The sequence below is a fragment of the Anguilla anguilla genome, chromosome 4 (assembly GCF_013347855.1).
Source record: "Anguilla anguilla isolate fAngAng1 chromosome 4, fAngAng1.pri, whole genome shotgun sequence".
Taxonomy (NCBI): Eukaryota; Metazoa; Chordata; class Actinopteri; order Anguilliformes; family Anguillidae; genus Anguilla; species Anguilla anguilla.
This window is the reverse complement of record NC_049204.1, coordinates 53,013,752-53,035,038: the sequence shown is the minus strand read 5'-3', so window position 1 is coordinate 53,035,038 and position 21,287 is coordinate 53,013,752. Positions and strand designations below refer to the sequence as shown.

The following is a 21,287-nucleotide window of genomic DNA, read 5'->3' as shown; positions in this document are numbered from 1 at the left end:
TCCAAAGTTGTTTTCCATATGATTAGAGCACTATGTGTTTGCTTGCCATTGTGTTACTTTGGTTAAATCTTGAAGAGTTTGCAGGCCTTGATCCTATTTGAAGAGTTATCTCCTTACCAGAGTCTGCTTTGCATAAAGTGCGTCCATTACCTAAGATAATGGGCATGCTGCCCTTTTGAGCTTTGCTTGGTTTCCTAACCTCAGTTTTTGAAATCCACTCCGGCACTGGCTAATACGAAAAGAGGAAAAGTAATAGAATATATTTGCTGATTCACCGTTGGTGTCCTTGTCTTATAGTGTAAACTATTATTTTACTTTAATAAGGCCTTTTAGTCAGTTTAAAGTGGCATCGAGGGTTACATTTTCAGAATTTCCTGGTCATAGACTCTTTTCAAGGTTGCATTTTTGTATTTAAAGCAGTCATTGCAATCCGGACTGCATTTAGCGCACATCAGAAAACACACTTGACCGCCAATGCTCTTAAGACAGAGAAAGAGAATTAGCAGGTCAGTTTTAACTCGATAAAATGGAACTCTTCTGGATTCTTACCATTTTTCATAAACTCATTTTCAGTATTCTTCTCATTATGATTTATCTTTGCCGAATTGGATGGACTTTTTCAGCTTTTGGACAGTTTTAGCTGAAATGTACCTGCTGCTCCCGTGAATGGGATTATTGACATGCCATTAGATTTTTCTGGTTCCAGCAGTCAAATTTCCCCCAATCACGGTCAGGCAAGACATCTCCAGACAGTTTCCTCTTCTCCAGTCAAAGTGTCCGGATTTTTTTTTTCTCGTCATTGAGCTCCTCTCGTCGAGGCTCGGACAGTTTCTCCTTCGACCCGCGTCCGCGGATCATTACTCGGCTAGTTCTGCCTGAGGTACGGTTAACATCAGCCACCCGAGAGAAGCTTCGTCCTCAGCCACGCTAAATCAATCTCTAATGCTAATTTGGACTTGAAATTCAGATTTAGTTCTAAAAAAAACTTTTCCAGTGTTTTGGGTATAGCAACGATTGAGAAATTGAATCAGACCCACTCAACACATATATGCGGACACAGACAGAGAGAGAAAAAAATTCTCGTTTTGTCTTGGGATAATGGAATATGTCGATGTAACCTTTAATTTTAATTCTGGTGATGTCCATGTTGTTACTTGAAAAATGAGCTTTGATGTTACTCAGCTGTGCATATTTCCTTCCTTATCATTCAAACAGTATTTATGTAGAGTAAATATTATGGTTTCCTTGAGATGGTGAATATTTTCATAAACTGAACTCTCCACAATGAATATTTCAAAAGCCGTGTCATGTCATTCACGTTCTTATATATGACAACTGGCCTCTGTTCCTGCATTTTCGTCATAATAATTTATGATTATGGCTCTAAACCTAACCGGTTCATAAGCAAAATAGTTTCATTTTCTTTCAGCAGTTGTTATTTGAGAGACATTTATAAAGGCACAAAGTGTCATTAACAATAATATGTAACAGTAGTGGTTCTGCTGCATTTTCAGTAGCAGTGTGTGATGGTTTGCTGTTTAGGCGATATGAGCTTTTAACTGGAAGGCTGTGGGTTCTAATTCCAGGTGCGCTATTGGCATTGTGATTTTGTGTAGGCCGCTTCAATTAGATTACTTAAGTAAATTACCAGTTTTATAACTGGGTCTTGCTGTATAAAAATAATAATCCAGAAACATAATTTACTATTAATTCACCCTGGATATATTCATTATTTAAATTTATTTTTAATTTAGTTAGAGTCATGCATTATCACTAATCTATGTTCAATAAAAATATGTCTTCAATAAAAGTATTTATTTTAAAATGCTTTCGCAAACATTAAATTGAATACAGAGAAGCAACATTCTATTGTGTGAAGAACATATTATTATGTGATAAGACTGAGGTCTGTGCATTACTAGGTCAATCTCACTTGACCTTGTATGCATGGAAAAGGTAGCTCACCATGGTAACCTTGGTCTTCAGGCTTTCCAGATAGTAAATCATTTCAGACCTCTTCATGTAATACTTTTATTGGCTGCACAATTGAAATGTCATGCTTCACGAACAGAGAAGCTAGTAATTTCTTACGCGTGATTAAACTACCTCTGTAAAACGGTAACATAGCTAGGCCTCAAGAAGAGAAAAAGCATAAGGAAGACAAACACAAACAGAATATATTTTTGAGGAATGTTGCTAACCATCCACAGCATTTTAATATGTGAGCTGATTTTTCACCTCGCTGTTTTTGCGTATCTCTTCCTGTGCTCATTGCATATGTAGATGGTGAGAATTCCACTGCAGTTACATGGCTCAGTACATCAGAGACAAAACAACCCGCTGATGCAAGAAACAGGTTCTTATGAATATTAATGAGCGAGCAATTACCTTTGGGAAATGTTGTCTGTAGTTTAGCTTTGTTAACACAAAACTCACCTTTGACGTAGCAGTATCAGCCAAAGGAAGCCCAGATGGGGTTTGGAGCTACTATATTTGGATGTCATTTCCTTAAAGCTATGCCTGCCCGACTGTTATGGAATCACTTTTCTTTCTCCCCCCTCCCTCCCAGTGTTTTAAAATCTGTATTTATTCATTTGTTTTTTAACAGTTCGTGATGTAAACGCAGACTCTTGGAATATTGATATCAGGTTCCTCTACTGTTTGCGTGAGCGAGAGAGGGAAAAAAAATGAAATCAATATCATATACAGTTTGTTACATGTTCATTAATAATCTTGTTTGCATGTGCAGACCTTTAGCATTAACGATAGCATTGCCATTAATGGAAACATTAAGGTTTACTGTGTGAATATTCCTTAAAAAGGTTTGCGTGTTGTTCAGGGTCAGATTGTGCACAGTCTGAAGTTGAACCGGATTAAAGAGTCTGCTAAAGAGGCACAAAAAAAAAAAGCTTTGGAAACTGTCGTGTCTGGATGAAGGTCTTTGCTCCAAACTATCCCCCAAACTTCCCCTTTAGTTTGAATTATTAAAGTATTGCACGGTTGGAGTTTAATTAAGGTTGAGAAATAGCAAGCTCTGCTTTGGAGGCACCCTAACTTGAATTAGAGCAGAAGAGGACATGCATTATGTTATTTGTTTCATAAAGATATTTTGCTGTATGATATAAAAATATATAAATAAGTGCGCTTTATTGAAACACCCAGCCCTAGGCCATTTAGTGTCAACTTATGGATCTAGCATATTTTAAATCAGTGTTTAAATACTGATAATAGAAATACATCTGAATTGATTAGCTTTCGCATGTTTACAGCTCACTTTAATTGCTTAAAAAATGCCATTTGTCAGCTTTATGTTGTATCGACAAGCGCTATTGATTTATCCGATTTTGGATTTGTCTTGTCTTTTGTACATAAAATTCACATATGCTGTTCAAATGGGAAATGGTTGCATCGATTTCCTTAACTTGAGCCCAAATGCTAAAGATTTTTGGATAAGCTTTCTCATTACTTAAGCCAAAATCAATAAGAAAGAGCATCTTTTAATGAATGAGCAGTTTGAACACCGTACTGCAGAAATAGGGTCCTGCTCACCCTCTGCCTCGCCAATCGATCATCAAGGTTGCTTAAGTGAGGTCCAATTGGTTGACATTGTGGTTTTCTTTTGTGTATAAACTTGCAGCTCCAGAAGAGCAGAGAGCGTTTGCAGAGGCAGCAGACGGAATTGGCGTCCGTGAAACGGAAGGAAGACGGACTCCTCGCGGAGGTACGAAATTAACGGCGGCGACTTTCCCGTCTCTTTGCCGCGAAAACGCGTTTTTAGCGACGCTCAAGCAAATTTGTCCCAGGGTTTGAACAAAAAGGACTCACTTATTCTCAACCAACTGATTCTCAACTCAGGACTTGAAGTCAAATGAAGCGCATGGCCGTATATGAACATGGCCAGGGATCCACGCCTTTTTGAGCTGAGTGCGTAGGTGCTTAAGGACGTTAGCGGAACCGGTATCTCAGTTCCTTCCGGCGATGAGAGTAGGGGCCCCAGATTTTTACAGTTTATTTCACGTTTCCCATTGCTTCCTGTCTACCCCCCCCCCCCCAACCCTTGTCCTAACCCTAACCCCCACCCCCTCTTGTGTTTTAGTGGCAGGAGCAGGAGCAGAGGATGGCCAAAGTGGAAATGGCGCTGCAGCACAAGGAGGAGGAGGCGACGCGGCTGGCCTCTCTGGCGGAGCAGCTGCAGGCCCAGCTGCTGGAGCAGCGTAGCTTGCACGCACAGGCCGCATGTCAGGTACTGCGCTCGACCGCCGTTTACTGCCCTCGACCGTGCGCTTACTCCACAAATTACCCTAATCCGCCCGCTGCCTAATCATTTCAGAACGACTTATTGACGTGTTGGAAAGCGCGGCGGGGATCTCGGGTTGCACTGTATAAAAGCACACCGGTTTCCTCTTAATTCTGCCGTTGATGTCTGTACCCCCCCCACCCCCCCGCCTCCCCCGATCCCAAGTTTCACTGTGCCTTCATTTTGTTTTATTTTTTTTTTCTTCCTCCTGTAAAATTATAGATTCGATATCAAAGCGTCTTGTTTTTTTTTTTCCTCCTAAGGTGTCATGATTTTAAAGTTATAAATATTGAAGATGCGTAAGTTCAGGGACACGAAAGGAATCAAAATCTATTGTCGCGTGTCCTTTTCCTCGTGTAAAGTTTGGTTTAAATGTCACACATTAGCATATGAACTTTTAAATGAGCTTGTTTGCTCAGTGATGTTGGCATGTAAATACAGATATTGAATCCATAGGTTGAACGACCGTGCAGCGTTGGAGGTTTCCCGTGTATTTGTATTCACGCCATTAATTAAAGCGCGGCATGGGAACTCCCCGCCAAATACGCAGATTGACTGGTTCTCCTCGACACTCGAGCCGAGTCTCAAACTTTGAATAACCGATAATTGAAATGGAAATGGTCTGTGCCGTCTTCTCGATTGAAAGGAAAGTGATTGACAAGCGTCACTCTTGGTATTAAACTCTTTCATACATTATTCAAGGTCGTACCCATCCCTTGTTGTTCAAAAATCCGTCGCCATCACTGGAGTGCCACACCAATCATCTCGAGAAGTATGGATCCTTGAACCTGAAGCAGCAGAGACAAAAATGGAGGGAATGATTAACATATACTGGCCAACATTTGCATGGCGCCTAGTGACTGTATTATTGAGAATTAATTCAGTTAATGTTGGATTATGATATATTTTACACAAACAAAAGCACGCACATGTGCGAATGCTTATGACAGGTGTAAACTGAAGTCAATGACAGTCCAATTGTGCAGTGATTTTTTATTTATTCCATTGCGAATGATACTTGCAAAATTGCAAGTGTAAGCATCCATTCTCATTAGCATTTTAACAATGGATGTGGTACAGCTTTTGGCAACAAATTAGCTTTAGAATGAGTCTAACAAATTAGGATAATTATGAAGTATTGTCGTAGCAGTATGTAAGTATTATGTATTAGTACGTTTTTTCAGGAGCCTTGCTTAATTGTGGACCCTTCAGCCACACGTAGACGTGTCATACATGGGACAGTGATTTTAAAAATCCAGCCTTGGTCTTTGATTCTACTTTCAGCAATTCTTGAGAGAAGTGTGTGGTGTTAGCAGTACCTGTTGCCGCTGCGCCGCTCGCTTTGACTGCTGTGGTCTTTGTGCGGCGGTATCTCTGCATTTCCAATGTGACACCACCAGGGACTTCCTTTATATGCGCTCCTTCTCTCACCACACAGAGCCCGTGTTCCCGCCAAATGGCTTGACTGAACGTGCTTCCGTACTGAACCAAAGTAAATATGCCATGCTATATGTAGGGACGTCGCAGTACGAACAGCAAGCTCGACACGAAAGCCATAATATTTATGAATGCTGCGTTTCACGTCTTCCTGTCGTCGTCGTTAGCGTGTCCACGGAAAAAGAAGAAAGGCAATTGCATTATGTGGCCCATTCCTCGAGCATATAAAAGTGATTTAGTGTGTTCTTGGCTTTCAGCGTCATCGAGTAGCTGTAACGTAGGCCCTGTGGCCGAACCACATTTTCTTCTCGTGAATGTATTTAATGTAAAAATGCCGGTAGTTAAGCAATCGGAGATGTAAAATACCCCACCAATTACCTGCGGGGAATCTCGAAAATGTCATTATTTTGAAAATCCAAAACTAAGATGGCTTGTATGATAAACAGTGGGTTTGATCAAATGCTACAGTAGCATAATCATGTTTGTAGCGCTGAATTATTTAACCTTTGAATGACCCGTCAGAATGGCAGTGCCCCAATCAGAAAACCTAATTGAATCTGCTTTGTGGTTCCAAGATGGATGAAAAAATAAAATTGAAGGGGGGAGAATGTATTCACTGGGCCAGTCCTTTATGGATTGCCTTATATTTCAACCTATTTCACTTCTGTATGAAAAAGAGGCCTCAATTTTCTGATTATTCTCTGCATCTTTTGTAAAAATATTCCCGTCTTCTGTTTGATTTTTCCTTTCACCTGTCCTGAAATCAATACAAAACCGTGTTATTAATATAGTTTTATCAAGTTTTACAAAAGCATTAAATTGAATTTCTGAAGCGAACGTTTGACTTTAGTGACATATGCTGTGTAGTAGTTTGATCAACACGTTTTAACCCAGTTGGAAAAATAAAGGAAAAAAAGAAACATTCACGTTGAAAGACTGAATAGGCATAAACCCGCAGCGGCTGTTCACTTTCACTGAACAAATTCCTGCCTGCGATTGTTTTTTGAGGAGGAAGTGATTCATAATCAGCCAAAAATGAAATTTAACTGCGAGTCCAAGGTCAAATACTGCAATAGGACCCCCATAACAGACAGGGTTTGAAAGCACAGAACAAGGATTTGTGTCACATCGCCGATCCAGGTGCATTCATTGCCGTTCGAATCAATTGCGGTTCTTACAGTCTCTTGAGTTACGGAGGCGGACAAACAGAGGAGATTAATTTGTTTGACTTTTAAATGAACCTAGATATTACAGATCTTTCAACGGGTAACCTTTGACTCTCTGCATGTTTGTGTTCTCTAATAGCGAGCGGCGCCTTTGTAGAGATGAGAAAGTCACAATGTATCGCCAGCCGAATAGTTAGTTAAGGCGGCAAATGCATGAGATCTGGCTGATGAAACGCCACGAGTTGAAAATGGAACATTTTTGAGTCAAATAGCAGCACTAAAAGCGAGCGATTCTGTTCCAGACCTTTGTGTTCGAGGCGCTGAAATGCCAGCGCTCGTTGGTCAGATGACTCCGGTGTCACCGTCGGGCGGTTTCATTCCAAATCGCGAAGAAAGGAGAAGCCTTAGGCTTTCATTTCTCAGGTTAAACACCAGTGCAGGGAAGAGCTTTTGCAAACAGGGAGAGGCTGTTTTGTATGACAGAAAGGCTAACTCGCTTGTGCCTAAATCAGCTCTCATTTCCATCCCTGTATCTTGATGTTTTTGTTTTTTTTGTTTGTTTTCCCCTCGGTCAAAATGCTCATTTGCCGGAGCGGCAGCTAGACTGAGGTTGCTCTTCTGGGCGCAGCCGGGACAGGCTTCGCACATGGTCCGGACACGCTCCGCACGCGGTCCACACACGGTCCGGGGACGCTTCACACACGTTACGCACACGGTCCACACACGGTCCGGGGACGCTTCACACACGTTATGCACACGGTCCACACACGGTCTGGCGACGCTTCACACACGTTACGCACACGGTCCGGGCACACTTCGCACACGCTCATGCTTCGCACACGCTCCGCAGACACTTTGTACATGCTCCGGACACACTCTGCGTACGGTCTGGACACGCTCTGCACACGCTCCACACGCGCAAAAAGAGGCAGTCCAGTGCTTCAGCCAAGATCAGCGGCGACGGCGACGCCTTGCACTGGCGGTGAAACCATGGCAGCGGACGCCATGGTGAAGCCATCGCTTATCTGCTTACTTCTGAGGGACATTGCACACATACACATTTGCGGGTGTGATGAGGACTGATCCTATATGCCAATTTACTGATAACAATTACAACTTCGGTCACAAACTGATTTTCTGTATTGTGGCTACAGAAAAAAAACATCTGTGCATGTTGAGGATGGTTGTGAAATCCTAATGACCCTCTTGCGTATTTCATCACGCTACAGGCTTGAAAGTGAACGTACCTCGTACGAGATGGGGCCTCCTGGATCTGTGCCCAGTTGCCGTTTTTGTAATGTGTTTCTTCCATCATAAAAGCCTTTCAATGTCCCATTTGACCTTTCTTAATTTCCAAAACATATCTCACTGCATACTCTTAAGTACTCACAATCTTTATTTTACTCTATTGAGTCTTTAAGTATAATTATTATGGCATTACCGATTGCCTGGCAAAGCGTATACTCTGATATTCCACACTTCAGGATGCTTGGAGAGCCATAAGAAAACTTATAACAAACACACTCTCACATGTGCATACTTACACACGCTTGCAGTCATATAACCGAAAGGCTTGTGTGCTTTTCATCATTATTGGTATGCAAATATTGTTGATTGTAGCCAATGCATCAGATGATAAATACATTAGTTAATCATACAGAACCGTAATGCCAGGCGAGGATGTACTTGCAGTAGCGTTAAACCATGCTTTATTGTTCTGCAGACCAAATTTAATAAGGGCGGTGGAAATGAATAAATGTGTATCTAAGTAAATTGATAATATGGTTTACTGTCCTGCAGGCAGAATGATATTGTTTAGGTGTTCATTTATTAGAAATGTATGTTTTATATATTTTTTTCCCCTCTGTGGAAATGAGCAACGCTTTTAAACGTCACAGGCTTCGATGCGAGAATCCTTTTTTTCTTTCTTTTTTTTTTTTTTTGTCTTGTCCTTGTTTTCGGAGGAAAGGGCAAGGACAAGCGGCAGTGTACCCAAATGATAAAAAAAAAACAACAACAATAATCACAATAACAACGCGCTAATGGCCTTTAATTAAAATTGATCTGGAATTTAAGGACCATTAGCGATGTCCCGCTCTGACATTCGGCCCCTCCCCCGTCGGCGTGGGCGAGCGCCGAGGGTCTGCGCCGCGCGGGGAAGGGGCGCGCGGTAAATAGCGAATCGCGGGACGCAGCCAGGCTTGCAGAAAATAACCATTTGAGGGATGGCGCGCGGACTGAAAGCTGTAATTTTGACAGGTGGCAAGGTGTCGTGTCGTCGGAGGCCCCTTCGCCAAAGCCTCATATCTCAGGCCCGCTGATTAATGGCTCTAATTAAGGGATGAAATCAAGCATGTGAAGACAGGGGATCGCTTTAGGTCCGTGTTTGGTAGTTTTCTCTTCCTGGCGCCCGGCTCATCCATCTAAATATCGCCGCTCTTTCATTTATTACGGCCGGACGCGAGCGAGCGGGAGCTGGAGGGGGCGCGGGCGCGGTCGGAGGAAGCCCGACGCCGGCACGACGCCTCACATGCCGAAGTGGGGGGGGGGGGGGGGGCGTTTTTTTTTTTTCTTCTCCGTCTCTCTTCCTCCTCCTCCTCCTCCTCCTCCTATTCCGCCCGCCCTTTCCGCCCGCGCGTCTCCCCGGCGCCTCTTCCTTTACCGCCGTCCGCCCTCGCGCGCGCGGCGGCCGCGTTTTCATTTTCCACGGGTCACCCGGCGGGCGGGGTCACGCCACACGCGCTCCACAATTAAACGCGGAGCGTGCGGGCGGACGGGCGGGGTGAGGTTATTTTCATTACCGAACACAGAATAAAAAGAAAAATGAAAAAAAGTCATTCGGTTAAAAAAAATAAAATAAATACAAAAACATTGATTAAAAAGTCAGTTAAAACCTGCAGAGACCACCCCAGCATATTTGTACAAACTAAAATAAAACAAAAACAAAACCAAGAATAAAAAAGAACAGCGGAGATCCGGAAGTTTTCCGTTAGCCTGTAACTGGTGTTTTTTGTTAATGAATCCAATTTAATGTTTACTGTGTTTGAAGCCCCCCCCCATACCCCCCCCCCCCCCATCCACACAGACTGCTTACTAACAAGACCGAGAGTCTGGCATTACAGTGTGTAGCTAAACAGGTCCCGAGGGGAAGCTGCCCCTCTCCTCTCCTCTCCTCTGGCCCTGCATTATAATGCCTGAGCCTCCAATCCCCTGTCAGCCCTCTGCAGCACAGAGACAGTCAGAGAGGACCACCAGCTGGAGTCTCCTGCATTTAGAGACGCATTGTCAGTTTTGTCTATCTCCACTAACTGCTTTTGCATGTCGGGAATAAATAATTCACCGTATCAAATGAGCGCATGGCGTCTGCTCGTAAAGGACAGGCGTGAAATTAGTGACGAGGGGGGAAACTTACAAGTGGCATTTAATTCTTTTAATTGTCAACCGTGTCGTTTACCTCCAGATATTGGTTTCCGCACGCTGTTTCAAATAAAAGCGACTTGCTTCTTTTAAATGAGGTTGATCTGAATGTTTGCCCGTGTAAAATAAAATAAATAAAAAAACAGATTGTGCTTTTAGTCTATGTTTTCCTGTAGTGTTCAGTGCTTAGTACTCCATTTAATTCAGATTTATGTACAGATCTGTCTATTCATCTGTTTATAGCTTTATATATATGTGTGCATGTCTGTGTGTGTGTGTGTGTGTGTGTCTATATATAAAATAAAATATATAATCTCATTAGACAGGCATGTAGATAGATTAGCTTTTTGATGACTGCTTTATACTGCTACAAATCATCTGAACATTATTGCCCCCAATGCAAATGCACAATGTTGCAGCTCTGCATATTTGTAGGATATGGCATGCAGGCTGCATTTTAATAATGATCATTTGCAAGATTATTTTAGCATCCGCACTGTGGAGAGATGGATTTTTCACGAGTTCTCGCATGACCATATGTGGTATTAGTCAGTGTGAGGTATTGCTAGCGAGCTCATTGCTTTCAAAAATCAAAGTTAAATGGGTCATCTATCATCAGAATTTGTGTCTGGGCGACTTGTCTGAACATCAGTATGATTTATGGTTTGAATTGGAGGAGTCAACCATGCATGTTTCTTAGTTTATCGTTTTATGCTGTCTTCAATTAAATGTCTATAAACAGAATGATGGCTTTACGACATTGTCCATCAATAAAGACGATCAAGTTTTGCATGAGGATATGTAATTTTCACAGAAGTAATGTCCTCTTGACTTTTAGCACTGAGGATTTTATAAACCATGCTTGCATTCCGGTTTTTCATTAACTAAATAGAGTAATTTTATCGTTCTGAGATTTTTATGTCCTCCTAATAATATTAAACTAAGATGTTGATTATTCCCTGCTTGCATCAACAAGCAAATGCCAGCTTAATGATCTACATTTTGCTTATTATATTTTATTATTCCCCTTCCTTATTATTGCCGTCATTTTTCCAAATAAAGGTACATTTAGAAATTCAATTTTCCGCACGTGTAATACACCAGCGATAGCATGTTTGCTGATTGCGGTGTATGTAAAGGTTATAAGCACAATGTCACCGGGGAAAATAATTCTTTGTCGGGGTATGAAAATAAATCAACTCGCAGGGGGTATGAAAATTTGAGGGAGGGGAGAAGGACTTTCATTTTCTGTGAGGACATTGAATAATGACGCTTTGGGTGTCTATATTTATGAATATATGGAATTTACCGAGGCTGTGTGTGTCAGACGAACCTCGGCGTGCGTGACTCTCCTATCGCGCGCTAAGCAGTCGAGCGCTATTGTTATGCTGCGGGGTGGGTTATCAGTGTGGAAGCCAAGGCTCTCCCCCCAGCCCCCAGCCCCTTGTCCTTTTAATAAGGTTGCGTACATACCGCCTAAAATAACACCGCGCGATTGATACGGCCGTAAACAAATGTAATGGCTTGCGCTAAGCAGCGCTGCCCTGCTTCGTGCAGCCGGTTTGTTTATTTTCCTCAGATGCAGAATAACTTGGACAAGTATTGACAGAGGCATACCCGGAGAGATGTGCAAGATATCAAATCGAAGGCGCCAATTACTGGCAGGTTCATCATTGCAGCGCGTTCCGCAGACACCTGCTTTGGCTCTTTGTTTAGCGGGGTTACGCGTCCGTCGAAATCGTAAGTTACAGGAATAGCCCGCCAAGAATGTGTTTTTTTTAAAAGAGAGAAATCCGGATTTCTTCACCACACCGCGGTCGTCCAGTGCTTAAAAAGTTATCCTGTCAGCGGGTAAATTACTGACAACCGCGCGTAGATGAATTCATGCGCCGTTTTTCTGAGGACTCTTTCACCCGCCCCCTCCCATTTTACCCTCAAAATATTCTAGCCGTACAAAATGGCTTCCATCTCTAAAGAGCACGTGTGACAAGGGAAGAAAGGCATGAGGTTATTTTGGAATTAAAAAGAGGAACTGATTTAATTTGTACCCTTAGCAAAAAAATGGGGGAAAGAGTGGAAGACCTTGGCTTTGGCTGAAGAGGGTAAAATTAATCAGCATGCCATCTACTGCAGAGCCTCAGTTAATCATGGGCTGCAGATTTTTATTCAGAAAATGATATATCTGCAGTAAATTACCATTCCAAGCTACCCTATCCATTGCCAGCATTTTGTCATTTGAAATTGAAGCTTGATTAACAAAACATTCCAGGGAAGATGTGACTGCATAGCTGAAAATAATCGTTTAAATAAGAAATACATTGTGTCTAGGATTCATGCTAAAATCTTTCTGGATTTTCATCTACTCTTTGATTTGACAGTACAAGGAAGTGTACATATCTGCTTGTATAAAATTGCTCACAACTAATCCCTACAATGGTAACAGAATGTCTCGAATGTTCATATTTAAAATCTCTGATGAATACACAACAGATTGATTCATAATTTTGGAGGTCATCAAATTATTTAGTTGTATATGTGCAAGAATGAAAATTCCAAGGATGATTAAAAAAAATGGTATACATGTAAGATTTAGCATCTGTTCAGTTAGAATTGTCTCAGAATCCTCGTTCAAGAATATGAGAGATGATGGCAATCTGCATCTGATAAATTGATGGAGGGGAGAAAATGCTGGTCCGTTTTTGACTTGATTTACTGACTGCATTGCTGCCAAGAGACCCCCGTGCGTGTATGCATACACACACACACACATACACACACACTCCCACACAGGCGCACACATACACACACACAGACACATGCACGCACATACACACATGCACGCACAGACACACACACACACACACACACAGACACACACACAGACACACACACGCACTACCCCACATGCACACACACTTGCACTCACACTCCCACATTAATCTCTTTCATTCCCTCCCAATTGAGACTGGAGTGCTGTGTTCCTCCACTGTCCCCCCCCCCCCCCTCCCCGGCTTTAAGCAGGGGGGTGACGGAGCGCACATCCTGAAGTGCCCTCCGCAGCGGCCTGTACCCCCCGGCCTGCGCCGCGGTCGCCGGGGTCCTCCCCGCGGGGCCCCCGAGCCTCAGACCACACCCACGCTCAGCGGCACCGCTGCAAAGCGGCGCATCACTGCAGATGTCGTGCGGCCATGGCGGAAATTTCCGGAGGGGGGTGAGGTGGGGGAGTGCGGGGGGCTTTGGTAAAGACCCCCACAGGGCTCGGCCGACTCAATCCGTCCTCCCGTCTGCATCCAGATGTGCGGACGTTACAGGAAGCGCTGGCCGGGGGGACGGGGGGCGTGGGCGAGTTCAAAAGACCCGTCCGAGACATCACATCCCCCAAATTTCACGCCCTGCCATTAGCATGTCTGTGAACCCTGCCTGTGATGCAGACTTTCCGTAGCTTAATAGGTGAGCGGCGCGTGTAATTCATGTGGTGACCGGGTGCACATCAGAAAGGGCCGTTTTCTCCCATACTGCCGGACTGCGCTTATTTCAGAAAGCGTCTTTCCTCTGGCTCTGTTTCTCATTTAACAAAAATGAAATGCTGTCCTTACTGGTATTTTTCCAGCTAGTAAAATGTAATGTAAATCGGTGGTCGCTTTTTCCAGTCTTATAACGGCACATGGTTTTATATGACAGTGCAGTGAAAACGCTTTTGTTTGGCGGATTAGACATGGCGAGGACACACACAGTTTACATAGAAATTTGTGCTGCACGCGTATCTTTGCAATTATCTATTTGTCACTTTTCGCGTACGCAGTTTCCCTATACCCGCCAGGTCTCATAGCCGCTTTTCTACCTCCTGTACTGATTTGAGGGTTGTGGCGAACGGAGCTATGCAAATTGGGTGAAACCCGGCGCTGCATGGCTCTGCGTTTCACATACATAATGCATGTGTTTTCCTAAACAGGGGTTTTATATACAGTGTCAATAAGGGTGTATATCGCTGTCTTCCAGAGTGAAGCCAAAATGGCGGCGGTGAAGAACGAGCTATGCGAAGAGTATGGAAATAAACTGCGGGAGCGCGAGCTGAGAGCCAGACAGATAAATGAGGAGCTGGAGAACTTGAAAGAGAAGCACGTCTCTGCCAAAGAGGAGGTAAAGTTTAACTCGTTAAACAGGGGAAATTGTGCAGCTTATTCTTTCATGCAGGACTTTTCCAAAAGAGGTCCTAATGTTTCCTCTACCGACGCAAGAAATTCTTTGTGAAATGGAATCAAAGTCCGTGCTCTTACATGTGATTTAAAGAATTTATGTCAATGTCAAATATCCATAATTTACTGGAGAAGACGAGGTATCGTCAAGAAAGTTGAACAAGGTCGTTCCTGACTGGGGCCGCTGATGGATTTCCAGCATGCTATATCGACTCCAAATGACCATCTGTTTCTTTCATTAAACGCTCAGCCATTTCCCAGAGTTGTTTTAGATATAAAAACATTTTCTGTTCATTAAAAGGAAAAAAACGTTCGATGCGCGATTCTTATGGGTTCCCTTGACGTGGAGCCGTGGGGCCATCGTCAGAGCCAGGCTGCGCAAAGCGGGCCAGGCTCGCTCTGAACTCCGCCGTTTGCCATTTGAAGCGGAGGCGAAAGTGGAAGGAAATGGGGAGCGCTCGCCAACGCGCTAACGTGCTAGCTCGGTCGCGCCCGCTAGCTCGCGCGTCCGCGCTCTCTCTGCAAATCTTTCGCTCCGCGCCGAAATGCCGGGCTTGCGGAGGAGACGTCGGAGACTAGCGACGCTCCGGCCTCCCCCACCTGCAGCTGAGCCGTATTAGCATGAGAGGGGAGGGGGGCAGGAGTGCAGCTGCGAAATTACAACCTGCTTAATTTAATTACCCGCTGTAATTAATTCATATCTCCAGCCAAAAAAAAAAAAAAAAAGAGCCTGTGTAAAGAAGTCATTAACCTAATTACATAATTAATTGTCTGTTGCGGGATCCCGTTTTTTGCCGTGTCTTCATTATCTGATGTCTCGCTTTGGCAACAGTTTGCCTTGTTTGAAATCTCTGCCAATTGATAATTCAAAGCTGTCACGCCACATAATGAGAGTCATTTAGGGGCCCCATATGTTAATGTTTGCACAAAGGTGTCCGTAGAGAACGTCACCTGCCTCTGTCGAAACAGGCCCCTGACATGCACCGAGCGTGCTCGCGAGTGCGTGCCTGTGTGTTTTGGAAATTCAAAGTGACAGTTCGTTTGATTAATTAATTAATTGACATGACGCTGGCAAAGAGCATACACGTGTAGAGCTTTTGTCTCTTGTTCCATCACATAATGTTCCCATAATGCAACGGCTATATATAGCTGCAGCAGCCGTTGCACTGAACATCTAGTGCGCATCAGAGGAAAACGCTGTGACACCTTTCGTGCTGCCATCAGAAATCACTATCAGGGACAAGTCTTTTAGCCGAATCTGTCAGACGCAAAAAGGCTTCCATTTTGTGGGGAGCTGCGCGTGTCTGTCTCCGTCCTTCGCTCGGCGTGACGCTTCCTCGCCGTCTCCCCGCTCCGTCAGCGACGCTCGGAGCTCCTCTTCAGCCCCGCGTTTACGTCCCGCCTCGGAAGGGAGCGGCTGGCGCTCGGCAGCCCCTGCGCGAAACTGTGCGCCCGCCCCTGCCGCACCTGCGCTAGGTTAGCGCCGTTAGCCCTGCCAGCGCCTTGTCTGTGTGGCTTCCGCGCGTACCCGGCAGGGCACCGCGGGCTAACCCGCGCGGCGGCGGCGCCAGCACCAGGGATGCTGGTGAACGGAGTGTGAAATGGAGTCCCGGCCCAGGTCTGCTTAACCACTCTGTCACAAGCGAAATTGCTTCGAGGGGAATGGCGGACCTTAAGAACAACAGAGGATTTGTTCCGTCGTGTGTAATTGACACAAATCACGAAGCGTTGTGCGGAACTAAACTCGGAAGAAGCGGGCTGCATGTTCGGTTTTTGAAATGGATAGACGGTTTTGAGGTGAACCGTGCGGCTGTTTAAAGCATAGAGTGGCCTAACTAAAAAATAAGTGTTGTTTTTATGTTCTGGCTGGATTTGTTTCATGGTGTTGTATTTATCCCAAGGAACAAAGATTTGTCATTGGGGTCCTAACTTCAGCATAATGTTAACAAGGTTATTAAAAGCACATTCTAAATTTTCCTATACATATTGTTTTAAATGCTCTTAATTATATTACTTATATTTATATAAAAAAAGACACAAAAACTTGACAGATATTTTTTTGATGCGATATTCGATTTGAACAAAAAATGAAATGTTGATCAGGCCAAAAACAGGTGGCTAAATCATTCAAGCTATAAAAAAGAGCAGAAGAATGACAGTTTTTTTTAGAAGTTGTGGTAAGAAAGCCAATTTAAGAGAAATTGATTGACATCGTTTACGCATCTCCCATTTAGCAATACACGGATATGATTAGTAGGGGTCCTGGTTTCAGTGTCATTTTAGATTATATTATATGTAGAAGCGATACCTTGTGTTTGTGCAAAAAGCTAAAAAGCTTTTTTGTCCCCTCCTAATGCTATTGCCTGTGGTTCCTGGAAAAGCATTAACTTTGTCATTTATAGAGTGTGCATGGCCTTAATAATCCTCCTCTTATCCCAATCCACATGGGAAGCTAATGGATCATCTAACTGAAAGTGATCGGTTGTTTGGCCTTTGGAGATTGAGGCTTGCATATTGACAGCAGACAGGAAATGTGTGGAACCCAATCTGCCCCCAACCCCCTGCACCCCCCTCCCCCCTCCCCTACACCCCCATCCAGGTTTAACTGGGCTATATCGGGAAACAAAACTGGTTGTTGAATTCGCATTGCTTATTTACCTTTTCCAAATGCATACTCAACACTGTGTCAATCGGTGTGGTTGTTATCGTTGTGATTATTATGATTATTGTTTATACTAATGGTTGTTATTGTTGTGTTTAGTAGCAATGTTCATTTGTAGTACACACTTTAGCTTTAAAGTCCTGCGGTGATAATATTGTTAGACATATTACTGTACAGAATCTTAGATTCATCAGCCTACTTTCGACTTGTTGTTAGTTTATGTTGGTATCATGAAGGAGCGCGCGCATTTTGTGGGTACGTTAACTCTTGAAAGGCCACTGACCGTCGAAAAGAAATACCGCGGCGGTTTTCCAATCCGTAAATTGTCCGTTAACCTAAGCAGCTGTCCCTTCATGTCTTTGTTTTCTGTAAATTAGTGATATAAATATAACTTAATATTTATATTTTCCAATAAACGGCGTGCGTTTGCACGGTTGTGCTGTTTCCGGTGGCGTGCAGCACGTGCGGCGGTTCTGACGAGCGGGTTTCGCTAGCGCCTTCAGTGGGGCACTTCTCAGCGGTAACTGCCGATTTCATCAAATGAAACCGTGACCTTGGCGACCTCCTACGGCCCTGCGTGGATAAAGCCTTTGTCCTGGCTTTTGTGACTGCCCCATTGCCGTTTTCAGTATGTTTTTTGTGTGCCTAATGCAGAATAAAGCAGTGTGTTTGAAAATGCCATAGAAGTTGACTCGTTTTGAAGGCTAAAGCTCTTTTTTTGGGGGAGTGTAGAGAGCTTTGCTAAAATTCAAGTGCATATTCCTCTTTCATACACCAATAGATACATAGCTTTTTGTACCTTGTCACAAGGTTATTATAGTTTTGTCTTTTCCGTTACTTTTTATTTCTTCAATGTTTTTGAATTTAATATTCAATTCCATTTCATTTTCAATTTTTGTTTCAGTTTAGATTCAAGTTTTTTTATTTCGGAGATCTGTTTAGTCAGAAATACTGTATATATCACATTCGGACACCTGTGCCTTGTGACTATGACTTCAAATGGTTGTCTTACCTACACATTGTAATTTTTCAATCCCTTTAAGTCTTGAAGCAGATCATGGATTTATCTGAACAGTTCAACTTAACAGTGGAGGAAGCATTGGAGAGTAGAAAGTACTAGGACTGATAAACCTCAAGGGAGAGTTTAATTTGTGAAATAATTACTATCTAGTATGTCCTCTTAGATAGGTGTTTCTTTAATGCAACTGCTTGATCATATAATATATGAGATGAAGAATTTTCTTCAGATTTTGTAATCTAATATTCTTTTTTGGAGTTCGCTCTGTCGGTAGGGTCAAATTGACACTTTTCTAACTGTTCACAGAAGTTTTAATCATACTGATTGTCAGTCTCCAAATATGCTTGGGTAAGCTTCTTGAAGCCATGTCTTAAAGGCTATTATTTAAGCTGCTCCTTATGTATATATGCTTACAGAGGGCAATTAATGATTATGCAATCACAGAACAGCAGTTCCATTTGTTGAATAGCATTTTATGGTATTTTCAGCTTTCAAAGTTGAAGAAAATAGTTGACGAACAAGCGATGGAGCTGAAGAACCTCCATCTCCGGCACAGGGTGACTGTGGAGGACAACGGGAGGCTGCAGGCCAGACTGGAGGCCCAGACTGTGTGCGCTCAGAGTGAGCAAGATGTTCTCACCAGCGAGGTAGGCATTCTCATCCTCGGCTAAGCATCATGGGAAAGCGCATGCAGGCCTGTCTTCAATCAGCATTTATCCTTAACTTCGATTACACAAGCCTTACTTAGTTTGGCAAGTTTGTTTTAGTGTTTGCTGAATTTACCGATCTGTGTTTTGAAAGAAAATAAAAAGGGCATTTATTTTTGATTGAATCCCAGCCACTCACATGGGCACACACACACACACACACTCTGTTCATCCTCACAGATCAGCAGCACAGAGGGTGTGATCCATACAATGAGACTGCAGCAGCTGGAGAAGGAGAAGGAAATTTCCCAGGCAGCTCAACAGGCAGGTTTATGAACTTAACTTGAGGTGCAGTGTGTTGTTACTGAGGGGAGTGTGAGTGTGCATGTGAGTTTGAGTGTGAGCGAGTGTGTGTGCGAGTGTGCGTGCGGGTGAGTGTGCGTGTCCGTGTGACTGTGTGTGTGCGTGTGTGTGTTTTACTGTGTGTATATGTGTGTGTGTGTGTGTGTGTGCGTGTTATGTGATTTCTGAGAGGTGAGCCACTTTTGCAAATGAAAAAAGACAAATGTAACTGGTTGACTATGCATTACAGATCTACACACTGGAGAATGTACTGCAACAGGAAAAAGAGAAATCTCTGGCAGCGGAAAGTGAGGTTCAAAGACTGTGCCAAGTAATACATTCTTTAGAAAAAGATCTCCAACAAGTGCAGCTCGCAGAAAAGGATGCTGTGTCAAAGGTAAGGCTCAATTCTGTGTGTGGGATCCAGAAATTTTTATTCATTTATTTATTTGCTTGGTGTTTTTTTAATATTTCATAGCTGGTACACACGCCCGACAGAAATAAATACCGGGGCCCGTTGAAGTAAACGAGCGGCCTTTGCATTCCGGGGTTGCGGGGAGAAAAGAGGCTGTGTGTGCTGGGTTTGTGTGTGCACTAAATTGCGGGGCGGCGATCGCCGAGGTCCTGCGCTGAACGCGTGTGAGCGGAGGAGCGGGGCGCGGGGCGCGGGGCGCGATGTGGCCTGCCGTGTCGTCCGCGCCAGGGGCGCGCTCCGCGTGGGTTCCCCTCGCCCCCTCGCCGCCGGCTCGCCAGCTGTCGCGGCGCGCGGCTACGCCGGATAGCCGCGCGCGTTCTTTTGTTTGTTTGTTTGTTTGTTTCTTTCTTTTTTCATCCGCTCTCCTATTTTCACATTTCCACTAAAGCCACGTGCCGCCATCTGCTCGGCCGGTGCCGATGCCCTTCGTTTGGGGGGGCGGGAGAAATAAGCGAGCCACCTTTCGCCGTACGCTCCTGTCGGTCCCCGAGGCCGCTGTCGACGTCGGCTTGTCCGAGTCTCGCCTGGCGAGAGGCGCGGGTCCGAGTGGCAGAGAAACGAAGCGTCGACACGCATAGCCAGCCGTACCGTGAGCACCTGATGCCTCAGCATCTTCTGTGCACTGAAACAAGTGTAAAACACTGCGCTAGTGAAGAGGAGCGTTATACAACGTTAGCTTCCAGGCTCGAGTCACTTAAAAGCGTGCGTTGTTCCTCATTCACAGACCCTTTGCTGCCTAGGATGGAGGCGGTGCTTTCTAAGAGCGAGCTCACCCAGAGGTCATGTGACCGCTAGCAGGATTTACTGTATCCTCTCCCATGATGTTTGTCACAGAATTTAGCATCTATTAAGGCTTTAACCCCCATAATAGCCTTTACTCGTTTGCTCTGATTACTGCCGGGCTCCTCGTGCGCATGCTGAAATCATCGATCGGCTCAATGCTGTAAGTCCTGTGGTTCAGGTGCTTACGTGCTTTTGCAAGCACCCACTGTATCTGCTCAAGTTATTGCAGGGGAGAAAAAAATAAAAACAAACTTTTCAGGGGTTGTGCCAAGTCTTGGTTTCATCGGCCAAGCTTACGGGAATTACCCTCGTAAAAACGACACGATGTTCCAGCGGCTTTTTTCCCCGCTGCCAAGCGGTTTCCTGTAGAAGCCGAGCGCCAAGGAAGCTTTGCAAGAGCGGCGGGAGAAGAGGGACGCAGACGCGTCGTGGCGAAAGACCGCGAAACGGACAGGGTGTTTGTTTTCGGTCGGACTCTTTGCGTACCGAAGCGCTTAGCCCGCTTGATCGGCTGTTTCATTGCGGACGCCTCGTGACGTAGACGCGTTTCGAGGCTGCGGCGACTCGCCGGGTTTCAGAGCTCTTGCGGTTTGACAGCCCCGAAACCCGAAGCTCCGCGCGGAGATATCGTAGCCGTCTTCCGAGGGGCGACAGGCGTACTCCGTGCTTTCGCTCGAGATTAACAAAAAAGAAATCGCGGCGTGTATTTTAGGCTCGAGTGAGTCAGAGGCTGTTACAGTGCTCTGGCGTCTGAGGTCAGGATACCATCCCACGAATCACACGTTATGATTGGGTCTTCTTTCGAGGGCCTGTGTAAAAGACCTCTGTTCATGGACAGAACAGCGCA

General features: G+C 44.3%; 1 protein-coding gene across 2 annotated transcripts in view; it reads left to right on the top strand.

Moving 5' to 3' along the window:
• Positions 1-21,287, top strand: part of LOC118226517 (trichohyalin-like) — a 126,063-nt gene that overhangs the window by 30,871 nt on the left and 73,905 nt on the right. For both annotated transcript variants that reach the window (XM_035416228.1, XM_035416229.1), the window contains 6 exons: positions 3,638-3,721; positions 4,097-4,243; positions 14,317-14,457; positions 18,682-18,840; positions 19,081-19,164; positions 19,433-19,579. In XM_035416228.1, coding sequence (XP_035272119.1) covers positions 3,638-3,721; positions 4,097-4,243; positions 14,317-14,457; positions 18,682-18,840; positions 19,081-19,164; positions 19,433-19,579 — 762 coding nt within the window. The remainder of the gene's footprint in view (positions 1-3,637; positions 3,722-4,096; positions 4,244-14,316; positions 14,458-18,681; positions 18,841-19,080; positions 19,165-19,432; positions 19,580-21,287) is intronic.